General features: G+C 36.6%; 1 protein-coding gene across 1 annotated transcript in view; it reads left to right on the top strand.

The window, feature by feature from the left end:
• Window positions 1–23,448, top strand: part of RYR2 (ryanodine receptor 2) — a 578,200-nt gene that overhangs the window by 365,040 nt on the left and 189,712 nt on the right. The window contains exons 50-56 of the mRNA XM_068983081.1: window positions 594–814; window positions 2,014–2,104; window positions 3,928–4,068; window positions 5,535–5,698; window positions 7,946–8,024; window positions 14,882–14,971; window positions 15,721–15,858. Coding sequence (XP_068839182.1) covers window positions 594–814; window positions 2,014–2,104; window positions 3,928–4,068; window positions 5,535–5,698; window positions 7,946–8,024; window positions 14,882–14,971; window positions 15,721–15,858 — 924 coding nt within the window. The remainder of the gene's footprint in view (window positions 1–593; window positions 815–2,013; window positions 2,105–3,927; window positions 4,069–5,534; window positions 5,699–7,945; window positions 8,025–14,881; window positions 14,972–15,720; window positions 15,859–23,448) is intronic.

The following is a 23,448-nucleotide window of genomic DNA, read 5'->3' as shown; positions in this document are numbered from 1 at the left end:
TAGCTCCCACATGAAAACCGTGAGAGGAGAATCAGAAAAATGAAACTGAATTCTTTTTTCTTTTTTTGCTTGTGTTCATGTGAATTTCTGAACCCAAGTATTATAGATGATAACATGGTAAGACAATCAACCTTTGATTGTTGATTCTGATCGACATGTATATAAATACTATGAGTATAAATATGACATGAGTATAAAGTGTTTGAAATTTACTGTGAGAATAAACTCCTTTCTTTTGCCTCTCCTAGTACAGGGGGACTCTCCCACTCTTTGATATCATTAGCATCTTCCTCTTTCACCCATCCTACCCTTGATATTTTATTATAGAACATGAACTTCTGTGGCTTTTTGAAGAGATAGATTATTATTTCATTCATTTTTATCTATTGATGAGCAATTGAAAATCTGTTGTTTTTAGTGGTAAATAAAAAGCATATGAACCACAGTTAAAGCTGTAACAGAGGAATCCATTTCCATATTACATACTTTTGTCAATTTCTGGATAGTGAAATAACATGTCAACATGTATGATCCCTTTGAAAGTTGTCTGCTGACCAACGCAAATGACAGTCTCCTCTCCAATTCCCTTCCAGGCTGCTTTGAGTGCTACAGACATGGCCCTGGCCCTCAATCGCTACCTGTGCACAGCCGTGTTACCCTTGTTAACAAGGTGTGCTCCTCTTTTTGCTGGCACCGAGCACCATGCTTCTCTCATTGACTCATTACTTCACACTGTGTACAGGCTTTCTAAGGGCTGCTCACTTACCAAAGCTCAACGGGATTCCATAGAAGTGTGTTTACTCTCTATTTGTGGGTAAGTGGACTGTGAAATCGATTTCATGTTTCTTTAAATGAGAGAATTTACTCTGTGGTCCTTGACAAATTATTATGAATGTTAGCAACAATTTTGGACCAAAAAATTAATTCATGTTAGTCATTGTCATGTACCGAGTTATGAGTCTTACCAGAGCACTCTTGCTCCTGATTAAATTCAGAAGTGTTCCTCCAAGACTCTATAAGTATCTAGCCATTGAATATGGTGTTGGACTGATGATGCTGTTCTGGATGTTGGCGGGTGAGGTTGTTGTGTGGGGAATCCCTTTCTGTGTTAGTGTAGGATTAACCTTTCAACTGTGTGTAATGGTTTTAACTCCTCTTCTAGAAGAGAAAAGAGAAAAAAGAGACTTATTAAAGGTAAAAAAAAAAATCTAGTGATATAGTAATAATAGGAAAGTGTGACCTATGTTTGACAGTGATGAAAATCAAGGGTCTTACTATGAAAACCAGAAACATGTGTCTTCTTTTGAAGTTCTGACAAGTGCAAGTGACAATTTCTTAGACCCCTAACTAGGTTAACGGTTTCTTTCTAATAGACAGGAGCTCCTGGAGGTGAAAGCTTGTCCAGAACATTGGTGAAGGAAGGGTTTTCACTCACAGTGGAATGAGTGTATGGGTGTAGGAGCCAGATGGGACTGAGAGAGGTTACAGATTAGTTCATAATCTTAGTTCCCTGACCCTACAGTTCTGTGAAATGGAATCAAAACCTGTCTCACTGATTTTTTCAAAATATTAAATGAGGTGAAGCACTCGGGATTACCAGAATAATAAATGGTAACAGGGTGTTAGTTTTCTTTCCCTTTCTCCTCTGGCAAAATTTCTTAGTCTTTTTCTCTTCCTCTTGCTCCTCCACTCCCTCCTCTTTCTGCTTCTGATCTGCTCACTGAAACCGTTCCTACTCATTGGAAAGAGAGAATAGAAGGGGCTGAAGAGGACATCTGCTGTAGCAAATGAAGGTTGATTTTCAGATCAGGGAGTTAGAGATGAGTTTGAAATATAACCTTTTATGAAATTACGTGACTCTCAGTTAATCTTTGAATTAACACCTAAAATTAACATCATCTGAAGAGAAGTGTAGGTATAGGTTCTTGGGGTGTATAATCTGGTTTAATGAATTATCTACTTAGTTTAAATATTATTAGATATTCATGATTAAAATTAGCTTTGTTCCACCAGCCAATTGAGACCTTCTATGATGCAACACTTACTCAGAAGATTAGTATTTGATGTCCCATTATTAAATGAACATGCAAAGATGCCTCTTAAGGTAAGTACAGGAAATGTTTGTAGTTATTTGATTACTGGGTACTCTGACTTTGTTTCCTATTACAATATGTACATTTCTTAAATTCATCATGTTTAATATTGGATGCTGGAAAATTTCTTCCAGTTATTGAAATGGACATATAAGTTGTATTTGTGTGTACATCAACCTAAATAAACAAGTAATAAAAGGCCAGAGAAATCCTAAGATTTGTTTACTGTATGTCAGTGGAAATAGAAATCAGTGGAAAGAAAACAGGCCACAAGAAAAAGATGAGCCAATATATTCTTAAGCCAATATATTGTAATATACCATGGAAACATGTAATAGGCCTGGCCTAAAGTATTAACAACTTCAAGGCATTAAGAATAGACTTTAAAAACAACATTTTCTAAGTCTGTAATCAAATGACAGTTTCCAAATATCATGTCATAAGGTTCAAAATAATCCTTATGTATATGGAGTTATGGTTTACCATAGAGTAGAGAAAATTCCCTGACATATTTGCTTCCCAGCTTGGTTATTCTATACAGGAAATGATCAAGTCTCATTCTGTCTTATTGACTTGGAATATTTTCCTGTCGTTGAATATCCCAATCCCGACTGAGGATTAAGATGTTAGGTGTATGCTAATAAATGGTCTAGTGGCATGGTCTGTGCATGGAGGTCATTGTCCTGTAATGGACTTTTTATAGGTAACCACTCTGCTCTGCCACCTGGTAAGCATTATATTTTTTTCTCATGGCCACACAGTAAAAGTGCTATACAAAGAGGTTTGAGATAAAAATGAGCCTCTATTTTTTGAGCTGCCATTTCACTAGACACACCTAGGTATTTAACAAAAACACTTTTTCTCTATGAAAATTAATTTTGGTTTAATAAACCTAGGGAAATTAATGAATTTTGTAAAGTAAATTCTGCCTTGCTGAAAATCCCATTTTTACTGGGATAGTGCATGTCACGTAGAATTTTCTTGATACAAATGAGCTAGAAGATACCTGAAAAAAGATACAGGATGACTTTATGTGATAAAACTCTTTTGTATTATAGATAGTTCTATTATTCCAAGCAAATTAGATCTCAGTATTTCATCATTTGAGATTCCTAAATTGTGTGTTTGTGTGTCTTGTAACTGAGAAGGATACTAAGCGAGAAAAAATATGTCTACAGTAAGATATGCAGTTAGTTTTAATAAGAGTAACTCTTATCAGTTTATTTTCCTTGTTAGATATAGGTAAGAGTCCAAAATGTATAGTTGCTTTATAAAGATTATTTTATTAATTTGGCAATTAGTTGTGATTATTTCCTAGTATATTAATCACAAATACATTATCCAAAGAGTTACTAAATAATGGAATCATAAAGTGTAATGATTAAGGATAGGCAGAGAGGAAGCAAAAATATCCAGAGTTATTGTCCCCTGAGAATGCACATTTTAGGTGCTGTATCCTCTGGGTCACCCTGACATCAATCACTTTGTTAAATGCATGGATTCCAGGAGATAGCAAGTCATAAAATTATAAGTAAATGATAGCAACTAAAGTAGATCTCAGTACACAGATAGCCCAACAACCTCCTAAAGAATTCTTTTCGAGATAATTTGTGAAATTGGGTGTTTGGTCTTTATCGTGTAATCAGTGTTAAATCTTAAAGAGATATCCTATGTAAGGTAATAGTATTTTCCAAAAGAATTCATATGGAATTGAGTAGTTTCCTTTCACTTGGCCTTGTTACATGGCATTAGAATGCCATTGGGAGGAAATGGAAAAAAAAAAAAAATTGAAGTACCTTTAGTTCAGTGCTCTTATAATTGTTTTCCTACCTAGCTGCTGACAAATCATTATGAAAGATGCTGGAAATATTACTGCCTGCCTGGAGGGTGGGGCAACTTTGGAGCTGCCTCAGAAGAAGAACTTCATTTATCAAGAAAGCTGTTCTGGGGCATCTTTGATGCCCTGTCTCAAAAGGTAATTTACCCTGTCTCAAAAGGTAATTTAATCTTTTGTGGATTTCTTTGTATCATAAAATAATTGAAAAACCATAGATTCTTGGTAAGAAAGTGTTCCTAGAAGAATAGTGAAATGCTGCCTTTACTTATCAAGACTTGACATAGTTTTGTTTTTTTCTCTTTATAACAAATGTTGAGAATGCAATTTATATTGACTTATCATAATCATGATGGTAACATGCTTCTTGTAATTACACCACTGTTTGACTTGAAAATGGCTAAGCATTGTAGCAAATGATTCATATGGATTGATTAGTTTCTGGTATTTTTGGACTTATTTGGACTCAAACCCTCCCTCATCAGTTACCTCCCCAATCTTATAAAGCCTGAAGAAATCTTGTCAAATGTAAAAATGTTAAATATTAAAGCTCATAAAATTATAATATTCCAGTAGCCTATTGACTTTTCACACTTTGCTGCTGTGGTGATTTAAGTGTCTGCATTCGCTCTCACTTTATGTGCATGACATCCTCTAATATTTGCCATATTTGCAGTGAATGGTTTTGTACACTCGTCAGGAAACTGAAGCATAGTATTTCAGTGAAAATCAGAACATGCTTGCTCTGCTCATGCTTAAATCGTTGATCAAAATCAGTTTGAATTCCCAGACAGACATTATCAGATGACTGGAATAGTATAACAGAAGTTTACTACATAATAAAGGAAGTTTATCTGTGATAACATGTGGTAGCTACATCTGAATGGTTTTTCTTGTTGAATTGTGTTTGGGAAACTGAGTCCTTTTAAAACAATATGTAGAACGTATTTTTAGAAGAATTTGCAACTTTAAAAGTTAGACTTTGAGATAACTTTAAAATAATTATTATTTTTGATTTTTTAAACAATCTGTAAATACAGTTTAACTATGTAACTAATATACTTTCCCTGGAAGTTTTGGTTATGCATTTTTCCTGTAAAAGTTCTTTCTCTGTTCAGAATTTTTTTTATACTTTGAAATACAAGGTATAAAATTAAAATTTCTTACTCTCTGGGTATTATCCTTTGGGTGTTTTTTATATATAATCTTTATAGTGTGGTACAACAATAATCTGTAACTAGCTGTAATAAACTATAATTAATGTAGTCCTCGACTGAAATCATTTTTATGTTGTGAAAGCATATTGTACACTTTGAATATTCAAGTTCACCTCACTTCACATATTGGAAAACAAACTTTTAGAGAAACAAATATTTTATTTGTTTTTTGATACAACTTCAGTAAAAAGCTTTAGTTTCTCTTATGTTTGGTGGGATTTAAGGCCTTATTTTCCATTTTCTAGAAAAAGAATCTTTGGGGGAACTGAGTTAGCTGAAGGTAATTCAGATTTTCTCCTACAACATCCTGACAGTTGCAGTGCTCATGTTGACAACTTTTGCTAACTTGTAATGGGATATTTATTTCTTTGGTCCTCCATTTCTTCCCAGAAATATGAACAAGAACTTTTCAAACTGGCACTGCCTTGCCTGAGTGCAGTTGCGGGAGCTTTGCCTCCAGACTACATGGAGTCAAATTATGTCAGTATGATGGAAAAACAGTCATCAATGGATTCTGAAGGGAACTTTAATCCACAACCTGTTGATACCTCAAAGTATGGACTCTTTCTATTGCAGCAGATTTTTATTGTAAATGATGTGTGAAGTCTGAAATTGAATAAGGTACTAAAGTGAACTTTCTCTCATCCATGCCCCCTTTGAATTGGTATCCTTTTAATAGGGGTCCCTTTACGTGATGAAATGATAGTAGTAATAATAATGGTTACATGAATACCAGAAATAGATAAGATGTACCTTCTAAGAGATATACTCTTAACATAACCAGGATTCTCTGTATGTAACCACATGGTTATATCTATAATCATGAGAATCAAGAAAGGATATCAGTTATCTTTTTAGTTGAAGTTCTACCCTAAATGTTAAATCAGTAATTGCAGTCAACCTCTGTGTAGGGTCTTTGACTGGGATGCTTCCAGCATGCAGGCAGGGCTATTTCTACAAGCAGTGGGGCATCACTCCATCATCACTACATCTCAGCCAGGCCTGGGGTTAGCAGTCAGTGTTCAGCCTCATAAAGTACAGCATGTGAGTGAAGGGAATATCAAATGAGAATAGCTCTGCAAAATTTAGCGTGCAGTGAGGGTGCAGAGTGACAATCTCAACTACAGATACAATGTTACCTAACATTATGAAAGTTCTTCCATGGACCTGGTTGCATAAATTGTTCTGCAGATCAGGTATTTGAGTATGTTAGGTGTTTGAGGTCTCAGCACTTCTGTTTTTGTTATCATCTTTAAATAGAATCATGGTTTTCCACTTGCAAAGAGGCTGCTCTTCATGCCACATTGTCTTATCCATTCTGTAGTCACTCAGCAAGATCAGTATTAGCAAGGTAGTCACTTGGTAGTTATCATCCACAGCATCTGAATTTGCTTGGGTGTTCAACTTTCAGGCCTCTTGTGTCCCCCCAGCTGGTTTAGCTTCCATAACCAGATCAAAATTTTGACCCAAGTGGTATGCCGTTAGTTTGATAATGCCTTAAATTTGCATGTTTGGTATTTGATGACAGTCCTGTGAGAAAAGACTCTACCCCCCAGTATTTGGCTTATGTGATTGATTGATCCTTTGTATCTCTTCTAAAGTAAGTAAACCAAAATGTCACATGTTCACATTCCTACATGGGTAAGTTTGTGGTTTGCTAACATACAATGTAATCCAGAATTTTCAAATAACATCAGAACTGTGTCATGGCTTTGATGTTGATTAACTGAATCCAATTAATGAGTAAATGCTGAGCATGTATATTAATTTATCTCAGTTTACCCCTTTGAGGGTAAGAGATTAGGTTTGCATAGTGATATCAATAGTGTCTACGTCTCTATGATTTTTACATACTGTTTTTTAAATATGTGTGTGTCATAAAGTTCAGTTACTAACTAATAACATACGAGAAAAGAACCGTAAACCTCATTATATCAGGTTTTACTTATAATTCTATTCTCAAAGTTAACTGCATTAATAAGTTATTTTCATCAGTGAATGGAATTATGTACATACTTAGTTTTTCATTAATAGATATATGTGGTAGTACCAAGTCTTTCATTTACCATCAGACTTGGTCACCAACTGCATGGACTTCATGTCTGTTTGAGAGATTAAATATTTATTTAAACATGAATGAAGTCAAGAAGAAATGTTATCAAAATCATAAAGCATGAGTTGATTAAATGCTTTTCCCTGCACACGACTGAGCGACTGAACTGAACTGATAGTTCACATTTTAGAATTTATATATAGATCATTATTATTTAAACTCATTAACACATCACTGGTTGTATTCAATTAACTTAAAATTAATTTTAGTACATTTAAAAAATGTAACAGATCAGATTTCAGCAGACTTTTACCCCTTTATAGTTGTTGCAGAAGAGATTAAAATCAAAAAAGAATAACTTCAAAGAACCAATGTGAGAGTAAAGTATGTCTTTAAGCTCATTATCTAACTATATCTTTATTCAAATTAAAAAAAATTGGTGCAATCTATTGTCCTTTTCTTGCATACGTTTAAATTATTTTTCTCATACTATGTAAAATTTTTATTGTGTATAATTTATATTAAGATATAAAGTATGAATAAATATAAGATGAACAGATAGAACCTTATTCGCTTGACTTTTCTCATACTGTTTCTACCATATGGAAAAGTAATACCTTGTTAAACCAATTTTTTAACAGTTTTGCATTGAATGAAATATGAACAGTCATAAGCTGTGGAATAAATTATGAATGATTCCCTGAAAATCCTATGAAAATCCAACCTCTTTTCTTTGTTTTTCTCATAGTATTACAATTCCTGAGAAGTTGGAATACTTCATTAACAAATATGCAGAACATGCACATGACAAGTGGTCAATGGATAAGGTAACAGTCAGAACATCACATTCTAAATCATTAATGAATGTGCCTAATGACTGATTCTGGCTCACATATTTCTGACTATGCCAATTTTCTACTTTCAAGTAAGAGCATTAGATTAGGAAAGAACATTTACTTATGATTTGCTAATATAATATTTAGCTCTACCACTGATGTACGTAGGATACACCTATGAATAAGAATATTTGTGTTCATAAAAGGTACAGTGTTAGAATAAGATGATGAAGGACTAGGTGGATGTGGAGTACATCTCTCCACGGATACATCAGGAATGCACCTTCAAACACAGAAGCGCATAAAGAACACCAGCTGAGAGCAGACAGGAGTACTTGACCAGAGGAAAAGAATATACAGACCCACGCAAACTCGAGATCAAGCCCTGAGCCTCTGGAGTGGGAGCACTGACTCCAGGACTCTAGACTGCCAGAGAAGTAGCACTGCTGCTGCTGCTGCTGCTGCTGAGTCGCTTCAGTCGTGTCCGACTCTGTGCTACCCCACAGACGGCAGCCCACTGGGCTCCCCCATCACTGGGATTCTCCAGGCAAGAACACTGGAGTGGGTTGCCATTTCCTTCTCCAGTGCATAAAAGTGAAAAGTGAAAGTGAAGTCGCTCAGTCGTGCCCGACTCATAGCGACCCCATGGACTACAGCCCACCAGGCTCCTCTGCCTGTGGAATTTTCCAGGCAAGAATACTGGAGTGGGTTTCCACTGCCTTCTCCAGAGAAGTACCCTGCTGCTGCTAAGTTGCTTCCGTCGTGTCTGACTCTGTGTGACCCCACAGACGGCAGCCCACCAGGCTCCGCCATCCCAGGGATTCTCCAGGCAAGAACACTGGCGTGGGTTGCCATTTGCTTCTCCAGTGCATGAAAGTGAAAAGTGAAAGTGAAGTTGCTCAGTCGTGTCTGACTCAGCGACCCCATGGACTGCAGCCCACCAGGCTTCTCCGTCCATGGCATTTTCCAGGCAAGAGTACTGGAGTGGGGTGCCATCGCCTTCTCCAGAAGTAGCCCTAGGGAGTATCAAACAGGGAAAACTCACACAAAGGAAACCACTTGAATACAAGACCTGGCATCACCCAACCACCATTAGCACCCTGTGTAGGACCCCTCATCTAAACAACAAACAAAACGTAAACCCAGTCATCGGAAGACAGGATTACCCCCTCACTCAGCCTTGCCCATCAGAGGAAAAACAAACAAACAAAAAATCAGTACAAATCTCACCCTAAGTGGCTCACACAAACCCCTGGACCAACCTTAGCAGGGCAGAAACAAAAAGGAATAAAGAATTCAACCTTGAAGCCTGGGAAAAGGAGACCTCAAACACAATAAGTTAAAAAAAAATAATGAAAAGTCAGAGAAATATACAAATGAAGGAACAAACTAGAAACACAGAAGTCCAAATAAATGAAGAGGAAATAGGCAAACTACCTGAAAAAGAATTCAGAATAGTGATAGTAAAAATGATTAAAAGAAACCCTCAAAAACGAAATGGAGAAAATACAAAAATCAATTAACAAAGACCCGGAAGAATTAAAAAATAAACATACAGAGACAAACAACACAATTATTGAAATTAAAAATACTCTGGAAGGAATCAGTAGCAGAATATCTGAAGCAGAAGAACAAATCAGTGAGCTGGAAGATCAAATGGTGAAAATAGCTTCTGAATAGCAGAATAAAGTAAAAAGAATGAAAAGAACTGAGGACAGTCTCAGAAACCTCTGGGACAATATCAAACAATATCAAACACACCAATTATAGGGGTCACAAAAGATGAAGAGAAAAAGAAAGGGTATGAGAAAATTTTTGAAGAGATTATAGTTGAAAATATCCCAAACATGGAAAAGCAAACAGTCAAATCAAGTCCAAGAGGCACAAAGAGTCCCATACAGGATAAACACAAGGAGAAACATGCCAAGAGACATACAATCTAATCAAACTAACAAAGACTAAATGCAAAGAAAGAATATTAAAAGCAGCAAGGGAGAAGCAACAAGTAACATACAAGGGAAACCCCATACTGTTAACAACTGATCTTTCAGCAGAAACTCTGTAGGCCAGAAGGGAATGGCAGGAAGTATTTAAAGTATGAAAAGGGAAAAATCTACAGCCAAGATTACTGTACCTGGCAAGGATCTCATTCAGAATTGATGCAGGAATAAAAAGCTTTTCAGATAAGCAAAAGTTAAGAGAATTCAGTACCAGCAAACCAGCTTTACAACAAATGTTAAAGGGACTTATATAGTCAAGAAACACAAGAGAAGAAAAAAGATCTACAAAATCAACCCCAAACAATTAAGAAAATGCCAATAGGAACATGTATATCAATAATTACTTTAAATGTAAATGGACTAAATGCTCCAACCAAAAGACACAGGCTGGCTGATTGGATACAAAATCAAGACCCATATAAATATATGCTGTCTACAAGAAACCCACTTCAGACCTAAAGACACATGTAGACTGAAAGTGAGAGGATGGAAAAATATATTTCCTGCAAGGGAAGCAAAAGAAAGCTGGAGTAGCAATCCTCATATCAGACAAAATAGACCTTAAAATAAAGAAGATTACAAGAGATAAGGAAGGACACTACATAATGATCAAGGGATCAATCCAAGAGGAAGACATAACAATTGTAAATATCTATGAACCCAACATAGGAACACCTCAATACATAAGGCAAATACTAACAGACATAAAAGGAGAAATTGAGAGTAACACAGTAACAGTAGGAGACATTAACACCCCACTTACACCAATAGATCATCAAAACAGAAAATTAACAAGGAAACACAAGTCTTAAATGATACAGTAGATGAGATGGATCTCACTGATATCTTCAGGACATTCCATCCAAATGCAGAAGCATACACCTTCTTCTCAAGTGCACATAGAACATTCTCCAGGATTAACCTCATCTTGGGTCACAAATCAAACCTCAGTAAAATTTAAGAAGATTAAAGTTGTATCAAGCATCATCTCCAACCACAACGCTGTGAGACTAGATACAAATTATAAGAAAAAAAATTGTAAGAGACACAAACAACATGTTTCTAAATAACCAACAGGTTACTGAAGAAATCAAAAGAGAAATAAAAAAATTTCTAGAAACAAATGACAATGAAAACACAACTCAAAACCTATGGGATTCTGCAAAAGCAGTTCTAAGAGGGAGGTTTATAGCAATACAATCCTACCTCAAGAAACAAGAAAAGCTTCAAATAGACAACCTAACTTTACACCTAAAACAACTGGGAAAATAAGAACAAAAAAGCCCCCAAAATTAGTAGAAGGAAAGAAATCATAAAGATCAGAGCAGAAATAAATGGAAAAAAAATTAAAGTATACTGAAGATTAATAAAACTAAAAGCTGGTTCTTTGAGAAGAACCAAAGAAGAAGCCTTATCCAGACTCATCAAGAAAAGAAGAGAGAAGAAATAAAATCAACAAAATTAGAAATGAAAAAGGAGAGGTTATAACAGACAGTGCAGAAATAGAAAGGATTTTAAGAGACTATTATGAACAACTATATGGCAATAAAATGGATAACCTGGAAGAAATGGATAGATTCTTAGGAATGGTCAGTCTTCCAGGACTGAACCAAGAAGAAATAGAAATTATGAACAACCCAATTATAAGCACTGAAATGGAAGCTGTGATCAAAAATCTCCCAAAGAACAAAAGCCCGGGACCAGATGGCTTCACAGGATAATTCTGTCAAACATGTAGAGAATAGCTAATGCTTATTCTTCTAAAACTCTTTCAAAAAATTATAGGGGAAGGAACACTTCCAAACTCATTCTACAAGGCCACCATCCCTCTGATAACCAAAGCCAGACAAAGACAACACAAAAAAAGAAAACTACCAGTATCACTGATGAACATAGATGGAAAAATCCTCAACAAAATTTTTGCAGACAGAATTCAGCAACACATCAAAAAGCTCATACACCACGATCAAGTTGGGTTTATTCCAGGGATGCAAAGATTCTTCAATATATGGAAATCGGTCAGTGTGATACACCATATTGACAAATTGAAGATAAAAACCATATGATAATCTCAATAGATGCAGAAAAAAGCCTTTGACAAAATTCAGCACCCATTTATAATGAAAACTTCAAAAAATGGGCATAGAAGGAACCTACCTCAACATAGTAAAGGCCATATATGATAAGCCTATGGCAAACATTATTCTCAATGGTGAAAAACTGAAAGCATTCCCCCTAAGATCAAGGGTGTCCACTTTCACCACTATTATGCAACATAGGTCTGGAAGTCCTAGCTACAGCAATCAAAGAAAAATGAAAGGAATCTAGATCAGAAAAGAAGTAAAGCTCTCACTGTTTGCAGATGACATGATTCTGTACATAGAAAACTCTAAAGAAAGTGAAGTAGCTCAGTCATGTCTGACTTTTTGCAACCCCATGGACTATAGCCTACCACACTCCTCCATCCATGGGATTCTCCAGGCAAGAGTACTAGAGTGGGTTGCCATTTCCTTCTCCAGAGGATCTTCTTGAGCCAGCGATCGAACCCAGGTCTCCCGCATTGTAGACAGACACTTTACCATCTGAGCCACCAGGGAAGCCAAGAGAAGAAGAAAATTCTAAAGATAGTATCAAAAAATTACTAGAGCTAATCAGTGAATTTAGCAAAGTTGCAGAATGAATACACAGAAATGACTTGCATTTCTATATACTAACCATGAAAAATCAGAAGGAAAAATTAAGGAGTCAATCCCATTCACCATTGCAACAAAAATAATTAAATATCTAGGAATAAACTTATGTAAGGAGACAAAAGAACTGTACGCAGAAAAGTGTAAGACACTAATGAAAGAAATCAAAGATGACATAAACAGATGGAGAGATATTCCATGTTCCTGGGGAAGAAGAATAAATGCTGTGAAAATGACTATACTACCAAATGCACTCTACAGAGTCAATGCAATCCCTGTCAAATTACCAATGGTATTTTTCACAGAACTAGAACAAAATATTTCACAATTCATATGGAAACACAAAATATCCCAATAGCCAAAGCAGTGTTGAGAAAGAAGAATGGAGCTGGAAGAATCAGCCTTCCTGATTTCCGATTATACTACAAAGCTACAGTCATCAAGACAATATGGTACTGGCACAAAACCAGAAATATAAACCAATGGAACAAGATAGAAAGCCCAGAAATCCATGCACCTATGGGTACCTTATTTTTGGCAATAGAGGCAAGAATACAATGGGGCAAAGACAGCCTTTTCAATAAATGGTGCTGGGAAAACTGGACAGCTACATGTAAATGAATAATATTAGAATACTTCCTAACATCATACACAAAAATAAACTCGGGAAGACAAATTCAGTAAGACAGTGACTCTGCATCCAGAAATCTTTTAAGAAAAGTTTACCTTTTATGTGTAATTTTATATTACAAAAAGATCTTGAAAATTTTTAATCAGAATTTAGTAATTATTTGCATCTTCTAGTCTTCAGTTGCATCTCTTATCACTAAGTAGATCTTCAGTTCCCTTACAGGGCAAGATGGCATGTTTTATTTGCATTGTCGATGAAAGAGGAGCGACTCGAATGAGATAACTAAGTAGTCCCAATGTGTGACATAAGTCCTACGTACTTTTATGAGATTTTTTTGAGAGGAAATATCATGCACAGTTGTCACATTTCAGTTGAGCCTAGTAAAACTTGCGAGAAGATGGTTAAAATAGGTTTGTCAGAGAAATTAAGTTGAGATGATGCAGGAATCTAAAATGAGGATATACTGCTTTGCTGAAGGGAAAATCAAAGGGCAGTGGTTCCAAAAGATGCTTGTGTTATGTGGCAATTCAGTATTACCCAATTCCAGTCCTTGCCTTGGCCAACCAGTCCCTTCCTTCCTCTAAGAAACCCCATTTTTTTTTTTAATTTTTATTTTTACTTTATTTTACTTTACAATACTGTATTGGTTTTGCCATACATGAATCCGCCACGGGGTGTACATGAGTTCCATGATTGGGAACTGATGTGCAGAAACCCCATTTTTGTTTTGTTAAGCACGTGACTTATCTTTGTTCAGTAATTTAACCATGGTAGTAGGTAAGTCAGTAAGAGTAAAGTATCTGCCCTATTTAAAGGTACTAAGCTGTTGCGGGGTGGTGATGGAGAGGAAGTTTACAGGAAAGCAGTCCTGAGCTGTTTCAGCTTAGTTACTCAGATTCCATAGACATACAGGGAAACAGTGAAGTGTGCCAAATTATATGGGCAAAAGCATGTGGGACAAATGTGTTGATAGGTCACTGAACATAGGAATAGCAAAACAAATAGCACTATTTAGGGAGGCTTCCAAATTAAACAGCAACTTCAGATTAAAATGAGTGTCTCACATACACATGTCACAGGTTGAGGTCCTTAGTTAAACAGGATGAGCTAAAATGATTATCACATTGGCTGTGCAGCCTGTAGCTTCCTCCTGGGGGAGGGCGATTGACATAATTACAGATCTGTCTAAGGAAGGCTGGATGCTATTCATCCCTGCATAAAAAAAATGTATTCCAGGAAATTCCCTGGTGGTGCAGTTGTTATGACTCACCACTTTCCCTGCAGAGGCTGCAGGAAAACAAACAAACAAAATTGGTCTGAGAAACAAACAAACAAAAAATTGTTCTAGGTGATTACTCAGAATAATATTGACTAGGATGAAAATCTTTATATTGACTTATACTGGATAAAAGTTCAAACCTTAATGCTTATCTTGGTTGATTTTAGATTTATCGAGTACATACTTAAACACATGCACACCTACACTCTGAAATTAATGCATGTAAAACAATTTTGATTTTTTTTTAGTTGGCAAATGGATGGATTTATGGAGAAATATATTCAGACTCATCTAAAGTTCAACCATTAATGAAGCCATATAAACTATTATCTGAAAAGGTGACTTTTTTTTAAGTTTACGTAGCTTTAATTTGGGGGTGGAAGTTTTTGCTATGTAAATTTCTTATTAAAATGTCTTCTTTATACATACTATTTTTACCCTTTCTCAGAGGTCTCCTTTTTACATTTTTTTGTCTTCTTCATAATCCCATTTTCTGTCAGTATTTAACTGGTTATTCTCCTTTCTATGTAATATTTTTCTGTATTTAAAAAAAATTTTATGCCTCTCATATTTTTAAGAACTTTAGAAAATATTCTTATCAATCTAAAGAGTCTTTTATTGTTATAAGGAAGTAATATATTTTAATATTTTTATTATTTATGTTTTCATGTGCTTTACTTCTTTTTGGGGGAAAAGCAGTATCTTGACAAATGAACTGTAAAGGATTTTCTGGCTCTCTGCTTATTGAATAAGTTACTTCTCTGTTTATTCAGATTGTAGAAAAGCCGTCAAGCACATGTCATATAATCTGGAACTTTTTCCTAATAGTGTTGCTGCTTTCTAGGGAAACTAAAGAAAATTAACCTCATGCTATAGTAAGCCAGGATCCCTCTTAGCAGCATTAGTCAAACTAGATTTCAACTCACACTCTGCTCTTCAGAATTTTTACTTTCCTTTTTAATTTTTAAGTAAACAGTGCTAATCAAAAATGTTTAGGTGAAGGTAAAGTATTTCAGAACAAAGCATTAAATATTTTAAACTTTTATTTAGGTTCATAATATGCTATCCTTTTTTTTTTTTTTCCTAGGAAAAAGAAATTTATCGCTGGCCAATCAAAGAATCTTTAAAAACTATGCTGGCTTGGGGATGGAGAATTGAAAGGACCCGAGAGGGAGACAGCATGGCCCTTTATAACCGTACTCGTCGTATTTCTCAGACAAGTCAGGTAAATATCACAGTGATGTTTGTGTCATTTTAAAATAGTTTGAGTATTTCATTTAATTATTGTGTTTTCCATAACAACTAATTTGAAAATTCTGAAGACTAATATAAAGTTCAGAAAGTCTACTTTTTCTTTAAGTAAGCTTAGGCCTTGGAGTTTATCTGTCAGATTGGACTTCTCCTGATGGTATATAAAGGAGTACCTGATGATAAAGTCTTGAAGGTATATTAATAAATGTGTTCTTTACCTACAATTAGGTTGTCTGTAGAGGTTTTGTCTCCTTGCTAATAAGAACTACAGGTTGGTTCTTAGGGGCCAGTGGAGTGGTCAGACAGTGGTGATCTGGATATAAAACTTCCATGGATGTACTTGCAAAGGGAAGATATACAACTGGACAGGCAGAGCAGGCATGAAAGAGCACACTGTTAGTGGGCCAAGTCAAGGAAGTCAGTCAACTGAGCAGAGCGTGGCTGTGGGGCTTCTGTGCTCAAGAGGGCACAGTAAGGACAGCCTTGACCTTGAGAACCTTTGTTGTTGTTCAGTTGCGAAGTTGTGTCCAACTCTTTGCAATCCCATGGACGGCACCATACCAGGCTTCCTTGTCCTTCACTATATTCCAGAGTTTGCTCAAAGTCATGTCCGTTGAGTCAGTGATGCCATCCCACCATCTTATCCTGTGTCTCCCACTTCTCCTGCCCTCAATCTTTCACAGCATCAGGGTCTTTCCCAGTGAGTCAGCTCTTTGCCTCAGGTGGCCAGAGTATTGGAGCTTCAGCTTCAGCTTCAGCCTCAGTCCTTCCAGTGAATCTTCTGGGTTGATTTCCTTGCTGTCCAGGGGACTTTCAAGAGTCTTCTCCAGCACCATAGTTTAAGAGCATCAATTCTTCGGCACTCAACCTTCTTTATGGTCCAGCTCTCACATCCATACATGACTACTGGAAAAACCGTAGCTTTGATTATATGGACCTTTGTTGGCAAAGTACCAAACACTTTGCCTTCTTGAATTTCTTTTTCTTTGAAATTTGGTCTGGGTTTTGGTCACTGCCTCCTGTACAGTGTCATGAACCTCCATCCATAGTTTTTCAGGTGCTCTGTCTATCAGATCTAATCCTTTGAATCTGTTTGTCACTTCTACTGTATAATCATAAGGGATTTGATTTAGATGATACCTGAATGGCCTGAGTGATTTTCCCTACTTTCTTCAATTTAAGTCTGAATTTTTAAATAAGGTCTCATGATATGAGCCACAGTCAGCTCCAGGTCTTGTTTCTGTTGACTATATAGAGCTTCTCCATCTTCTGCAAATAATTTAATCAATCTTATTTTGGTCTTGACCATCTGGTGATGTCCATGTGTAGAGCTGTCTCTTTGTTGTTGGAAGAGAACCTAGCCTTGACTAGATACCAGCTGGCTCTTTGATTTCTCCTAGGCGCTAAACCTGACCTTGTCCCTTTCAAACTGCTTGGGTCACTATTTTTGGTTTAGCCAAAATATTGTGTTTTTTGTTGCCATTTATATGGATAACATTTTTGAAAAAAGAAAATGAAGACACTCAAAGCATGTGTTTTGCATGCTGCACATTTGCAATATACTGTTAAATAGATTTAAGTTCTGATTTGGGCCTACTCTGCTCAGTCACTCAGTCGTGTTCGACTCTTTCTGGCCCTGTGGAATGTAGCCCAGCAGACTCCTCTGCCCGTGCAATTTTCCAGGCAAGAATGCTGGAGTGGGGTGACATTTCCAGCTCTAGGGCATCTTCTTGACCCAGGGGTCGAACCTGGGTCTCTTTGCCTCCTGCATTGGCAGGCAGATTCTCCACAACTAGCACCATCTGAAAGCCAGGTGCATATTTTACATCAAATTCTCTAAAGTATCATGAACATAGAAGTTTGTAAAAGCATACTCTTCCTGTTACCATGATTGCACATATTTCTAACTAAATTCCATTTTGTTTTAATCTGTTTAAGCAAATATTGAGCACAAACTGAGTCCTGGGCCATAAGAATGTAAAGATATTAAAATCTGATTCTGTTCCAAAAGACTCACAGGTGTTAGAGACAGTCAGGTTAAACCTACTCCAATGATAAGATTTAGGCTAGTGATACATCCAAGGTACTCAGAATGCAGAGAATGGAATTATCTGGGTTTTTCTTTTTTTCCCTCTAAATTGTATAGGAAATAAGGAAATTATTACATAATGGAAGTGACGTGAAGCTTTGCCAGGAAACATAGATTCTCCCCCACTCTTGATAGCAAAAATTATGGGCTCTAAAAACTGGAGAAGGCAATGGCAACCCACTCCAGTACCCCGTGGACGGAGGAGCCTGGTAGGCTGCAGTCCGTGGGGTCGCTAAGAGTCGGGCATGACTTGAGTGACTTCACTTTGACTTTTCACTTTCATGCATTGGAGAAGGAAATGGCAACCCACTCCAGTGTTCTTGCCTGGAGAATCCCAGGGACGGGGGAACCTGATGGGCTGCTGTCTATGGGGTCGCACAGAGTCGGACACGACTGAAGTGACTTAGCAGCAGCAGTAGCAGCAATTTAAAACTGCTTGTGTTGCATATATATGGAATTTAGAAAGATGGCAGTGACGACCCTGTATGCAAGACAGGAAAAAAGACACAGCTGTGTATAACGGACTTTTGGACTCAGACGGAGAGGGAGAGGGTGGGATGATTTGGGAGAATGGCATTCTGTCATGTATACTATCATGTAAGAATTGAATCGCCAGTCTATGTCTGACGCAGGATACAGCATGCTTGGGGCTGGTGCATGGAGATGACCCACAGAGATGTTATGGGGAGGGAGGTGGGAGGGGGGTTCATGTTTGGGAACACATGTAAAAATTAAAGATTTTAAAATTTTAAAAAATAAATAAATAAAAAATAAAGAAAAATAAATAAATAAATAAAACTGCTTGTGTTGAATGAGAGCATGCCCTTTGAAATAATAATGGTCCCAGTTCTGTGAGTCAGTACTAAATAGTAGAAATGGTAGAAGGCAGATAAGGAAAAAGACCTTCTCTTAGCCAGAAAAAACTGGGCCTATATAGCATGCTGGAGCACAGCCCAGAGAAGGCAGGGGAGGGGCTGCAGCAGAATGAGGGGTACTCCATTCCCTTGTTGCTGCCTTTGCCAGATGTTTTCTCACCACTGCTGTCAGAGTGGGTAGGGCCGACTGCTAAGTAGCCTCTCCCTGTCCTGTCTCTAGAATATTTCTTGAATACCAGCAAAGGAAGAGGAGCAAAGGGTCATTCTATGGTTTTAGCCATGCTCACCTGAAGATTAAAGTAACTGATGGGTTGCATACTTTTGCAAACACCCCTGAAAAAGAAAAAAAAAAAAAAAAAAGGTAACTGACAATGAAACATAACAAGCTCCAAAATGGTTCTGGATCATGTTAGATATAAAATCTTACCCCAGATTTAAGAAACTGATTCTAAAACATTGAAAGTCATTACAGACTCTGTAAATTATAAGGTGTAAACTATAACCAATTCATTGTCAGAAAAGGATTACCTTTTTCTTTAACCCCAGGAAAATTCATTGTTTTGCTGAATTAAACTTTTCTCGAGAGTGCTAAAAAATGTTGTGTTTATTTCCTTTTTTCCTTACTTCCCCTTTAGCTCATAATGTAGTTTTCAGTGCCCATTAAGCCCTCAATAAATATGACTTTCTATGATACCCATATAACCATCATTCAAGTCTTACTGATTTTCAGTGACATGTGTGATATATGACATGTATTTTTAAACCCCCTGTGTCATTCAAAAATATTAGGAGGTGCCCATGCTAGATGTATGGATTAAGAGGGACAGCCCTAGGGACATCCCAATCCTGGGACCTCCACTCTGTAGAAATAAACTTCTGGGCACATTACTTAGTCTGTTTACCTCAGTAGATGGTAACGCATGATTACCATTATTATTTATATATTTTTAATGCCAAGAAGCATTTTTTCAAAGGTAAATAAAAGAGCTTGTTTGTGTTTGTGGTACTTTGACTTTTAGTAAAGAAAGAATATTTCTATCAGTGTCAGAAACAGAAAGCAGCAAATGCTGCAAATATATTTATAATCCTTGTCATTATTTTCACCCTAACATTATTGAAACATAATCCAATATAATTTGAAATGTTAAAATGGATTATCATTTCTTGATTACTAACCTTACAGTATTATCATCTTTTTCAGTTATCATCTTGCCGAACTTCTTAATGTCATTCTTCTCTCCAGTGTTGATTTCCCATGTGATTATAAAGATATTTTCTATTATGTGATAGGTACACTCTTGAATAAATTAAGGAACACTTTTGATGGCATCACTTTATATTAAGGACTGTATACTTGGATGAATTGAGATCACTTGTTGACATGATTCTGAGCCAGTATTCTTCATTTCCTTCTGCTGGGATTCAGCACTCTCTCTGCAAGGCAGAAGTGGCCTGTATTTAACTCAGCAAGATCTGGGTTTGAAATCCTGGCCTTGCCGTGGAGTAGATAGCTTTTCTGTGAGCTTGGGCACACTGCTTAACCTTTCTATGCTGCAGTTTTCTCCTTTTAAAAATAAAATAGCAAAGAGCATCTAATTTACAAGGTTATTATGAGGATTGCATCGTAATACTTACAAATCACTTAAGAGTGTGGTTAGCATATATTGCAGTCAACAGTGGACCTTATGATCATTGTAAGCATGATTTCAGGAAATTTACTACTCAATTACAGTTTTATAATTTGCATATTAAGATAATTTGCATATTAAGATAATATATGGGCGTAGACAAAGCCAATAACTTGATAGAATATCGAATAGAATGTATACCTAAATGGAGAATCTATCAATAAAATATGACACAAATCAACTTATCTATTAAACAGAAACAGCCGTGCAAACATAGAGAATAGATTTGTGGTTGCCAAGGGGAAGGAGTGGGAAAGGGAAGGACTGTGACTTTGCACTAACAGATGCAAACTATTATACATAGAGGGGATGGATAAACAGCACAGTCCTACTGTACAGCATGGGGAACTATACTCAGTATCCTGGGATAAGCTATAATGGAAAAGAATGTGAACAAAGAATATATATAAATGTGTGTGTGTGTAACTGAATCACTGCTGTACAGCAAAAATGAGTGCAGCATTGTAAATCAGCTGTACTTTAATGAAATAAAAAAGAATGAATGTAACAATGCTGACAGAATTAGAAGTGGGGAGATCTGATTTGAGGTGCTAAACTGGTGAAATTTGACTTAATAGTCACGTCAGCAGAGAAAGAGGACATTTCTGGCAACTTAAGGTGTATTCCACAGGTTCTTAATAGTTACTTTTTTACCCCCAATTTTATTTTCTTGTATCTAGTTTTTATCACGCATGTAGAATATACATTATTTAAACAAATTTTTAAAATATGCTTCTAACCTAAGAAGGAGAAGAGGATGGGTGAAATTTGTTACCTCAGTTCAGTTCAGTCACTCAGTCGTATCCGACTCTTTGTGACCCCATGGATTGCAGCATGCCAGGCCTCCCTGTCCATCAGCAACCCCTGGAGTTTACTCAAACTCGTGTCCATTGAGTCAGTGATGCCATCCAACCATCTCATCCTCTGTCATCCCCTTCTCCTGCCTTCAATCTTTCCCAGCATCAGGGTCTTTTCATGTGAGTCGGTTCTTCGCATCAGGGGGCCAAGTTATTAGAGTTTTAGCTTCAGCACTCATCAGTCCTTCCAATGAATATTCAGGACTGATCTCCTTTAGGATGGACTGGTTGGATCTCCTTGCTGTCCAAGGGACTCTCAAGAGTCTTCTCCAACACCACAGTTCAAAAGCATCAATTCTTCAGTGCTCAGCTTTCTTTAGAGTCCAGCTCTCACATCCATACATGACTATTGGAAAAACCATAGCTTTGACTAGACAGACCTTTGTTGGCAAAGTAATGTCTCTGCTTTTTAATATGCTATCTAGGTTAGTCATAACTTTTCTTCCAAGGAGCAAGTATCTTTTAATTTCATGGCTGCAGTCACCATCTGCAGTGAGTTTGGAGCCCCTGAAAATAAAGTCTGTCACTGTTTCCATTGTTTACCCATCTATTTGCCATGAAATGATGGGATTGGATGCCGTGATCTTAGTTTTCTGAATGTTGAGTTTTAAGCAAACGTTTTCACTCTCCTCTTTCACTTTCATGAAGAGGCTCTTTAGTTCTTCGCTTTCTGCCATAAGTGTGGTGTCATCTGCATATCTGGGGTTATTGATATTTCTCCCGGCAGTCTTGATTCCAGCTTGTGCTTTGTTACCTATTTTGAACTAAAATATAGGCTAAGATAGAGGAATGATTCATTCATTCTTTCAGTAGATATTTCCTGAGCACCTTCTATGTTCCATGCACTGTCCTAAGCTTTTCAGATAGTTCCCTGAACAAAATAGACAAACACCTCTGCTCTCATGGAGTTTCCTGCTTATGGGGAAAGTAAACAATAGATTTAAGTAAATTACATGTTATATCACAATATGATCAATATTATGGAAAGAGAAACCAGCATGGAAAGGCATATTGTGAGTGTAGAGGAGGGCGCTGAATAACCTGTGGGGATAAGTTGCAATTTTATATGGTGTTATCAGAATAGATTTCATGGAGAAGACAAATTGAGTAGAGCTGGGAGAGTTAGACATATCCAGGGGAAGAATGTGGCGAGTTATGCGCATGCTCTGAGGTGTGGGAGTAGCCTGACCTTTGTGAGAAACAACAAGGAATGCAATAAAGTTGGAGCTAGGGCCTAACAACAAGATGGGAGGAGAGGTCTCAGGAGCCAAATCAGGCAGGACATTGGGGGCCATTTTAAGGTATTTGAGAAGTGCTTTGGAATCAGATATAATTAATTTAAAACCTTGATTCTTCTGTTTACTATTCACATGATGGTCATTAAAATTATTTAATTATTTTGAATCACTTTCTTTCTCATTTTAAAATGGCAAATAGCAATATCTCCTTTTCAAAGTTGTTCTAAAACTTCAATGAGGTAATCTATATGCTTTACATATAGCCATTCACATGGTGATTGTTATTTGTTGTTATTATTATTGCTAAGAAGACTAGAGTTAATTAAATTCTGAAAGGGTATGTATTCCAGGTAACTTGAGATTATAGAAGAAATTGGCCAGTCTTCTGATTTCTGCATATATAAAGAGGAGAAACAGGTGATGAAAACTTTTAAAAGAATCTCTCTCTGAATAAAGAGATGTCTACTTGCATTCTTTAAATCAGTCTCAATAATTCAATGTAAAACCAAGAGGATATACATTTCAGTTATATAAGCAACATGGTCTAAGAGGATATTAAATACTGAGAATTTTATTTTAGGAACGACTAACGTTATTGACATTAGCTGTATTTTATTCATTTATTCAACAAAAGTTTCAGAGAGTCTAATACTTTTTTATTAGTTGTAAGACATATGATTGCTATATCTCAATATCTGTGAGATTGGCAATCATTTTATAATCCTAATTTTATGAAAGATGGCCTGTGCCAGACTCTGGGAATACTAAGACAAATATGACTTAGTCCAGGTCTGCAGATTTTTACTGTGCTGTGGAA

Source organism: Capricornis sumatraensis, chromosome 10, assembly GCF_032405125.1.
Source record: "Capricornis sumatraensis isolate serow.1 chromosome 10, serow.2, whole genome shotgun sequence".
Lineage (NCBI taxonomy): Eukaryota > Metazoa > Chordata > Mammalia > Artiodactyla > Bovidae > Capricornis > Capricornis sumatraensis.
This window is presented reverse-complemented; position numbering and strand designations above follow the sequence as displayed.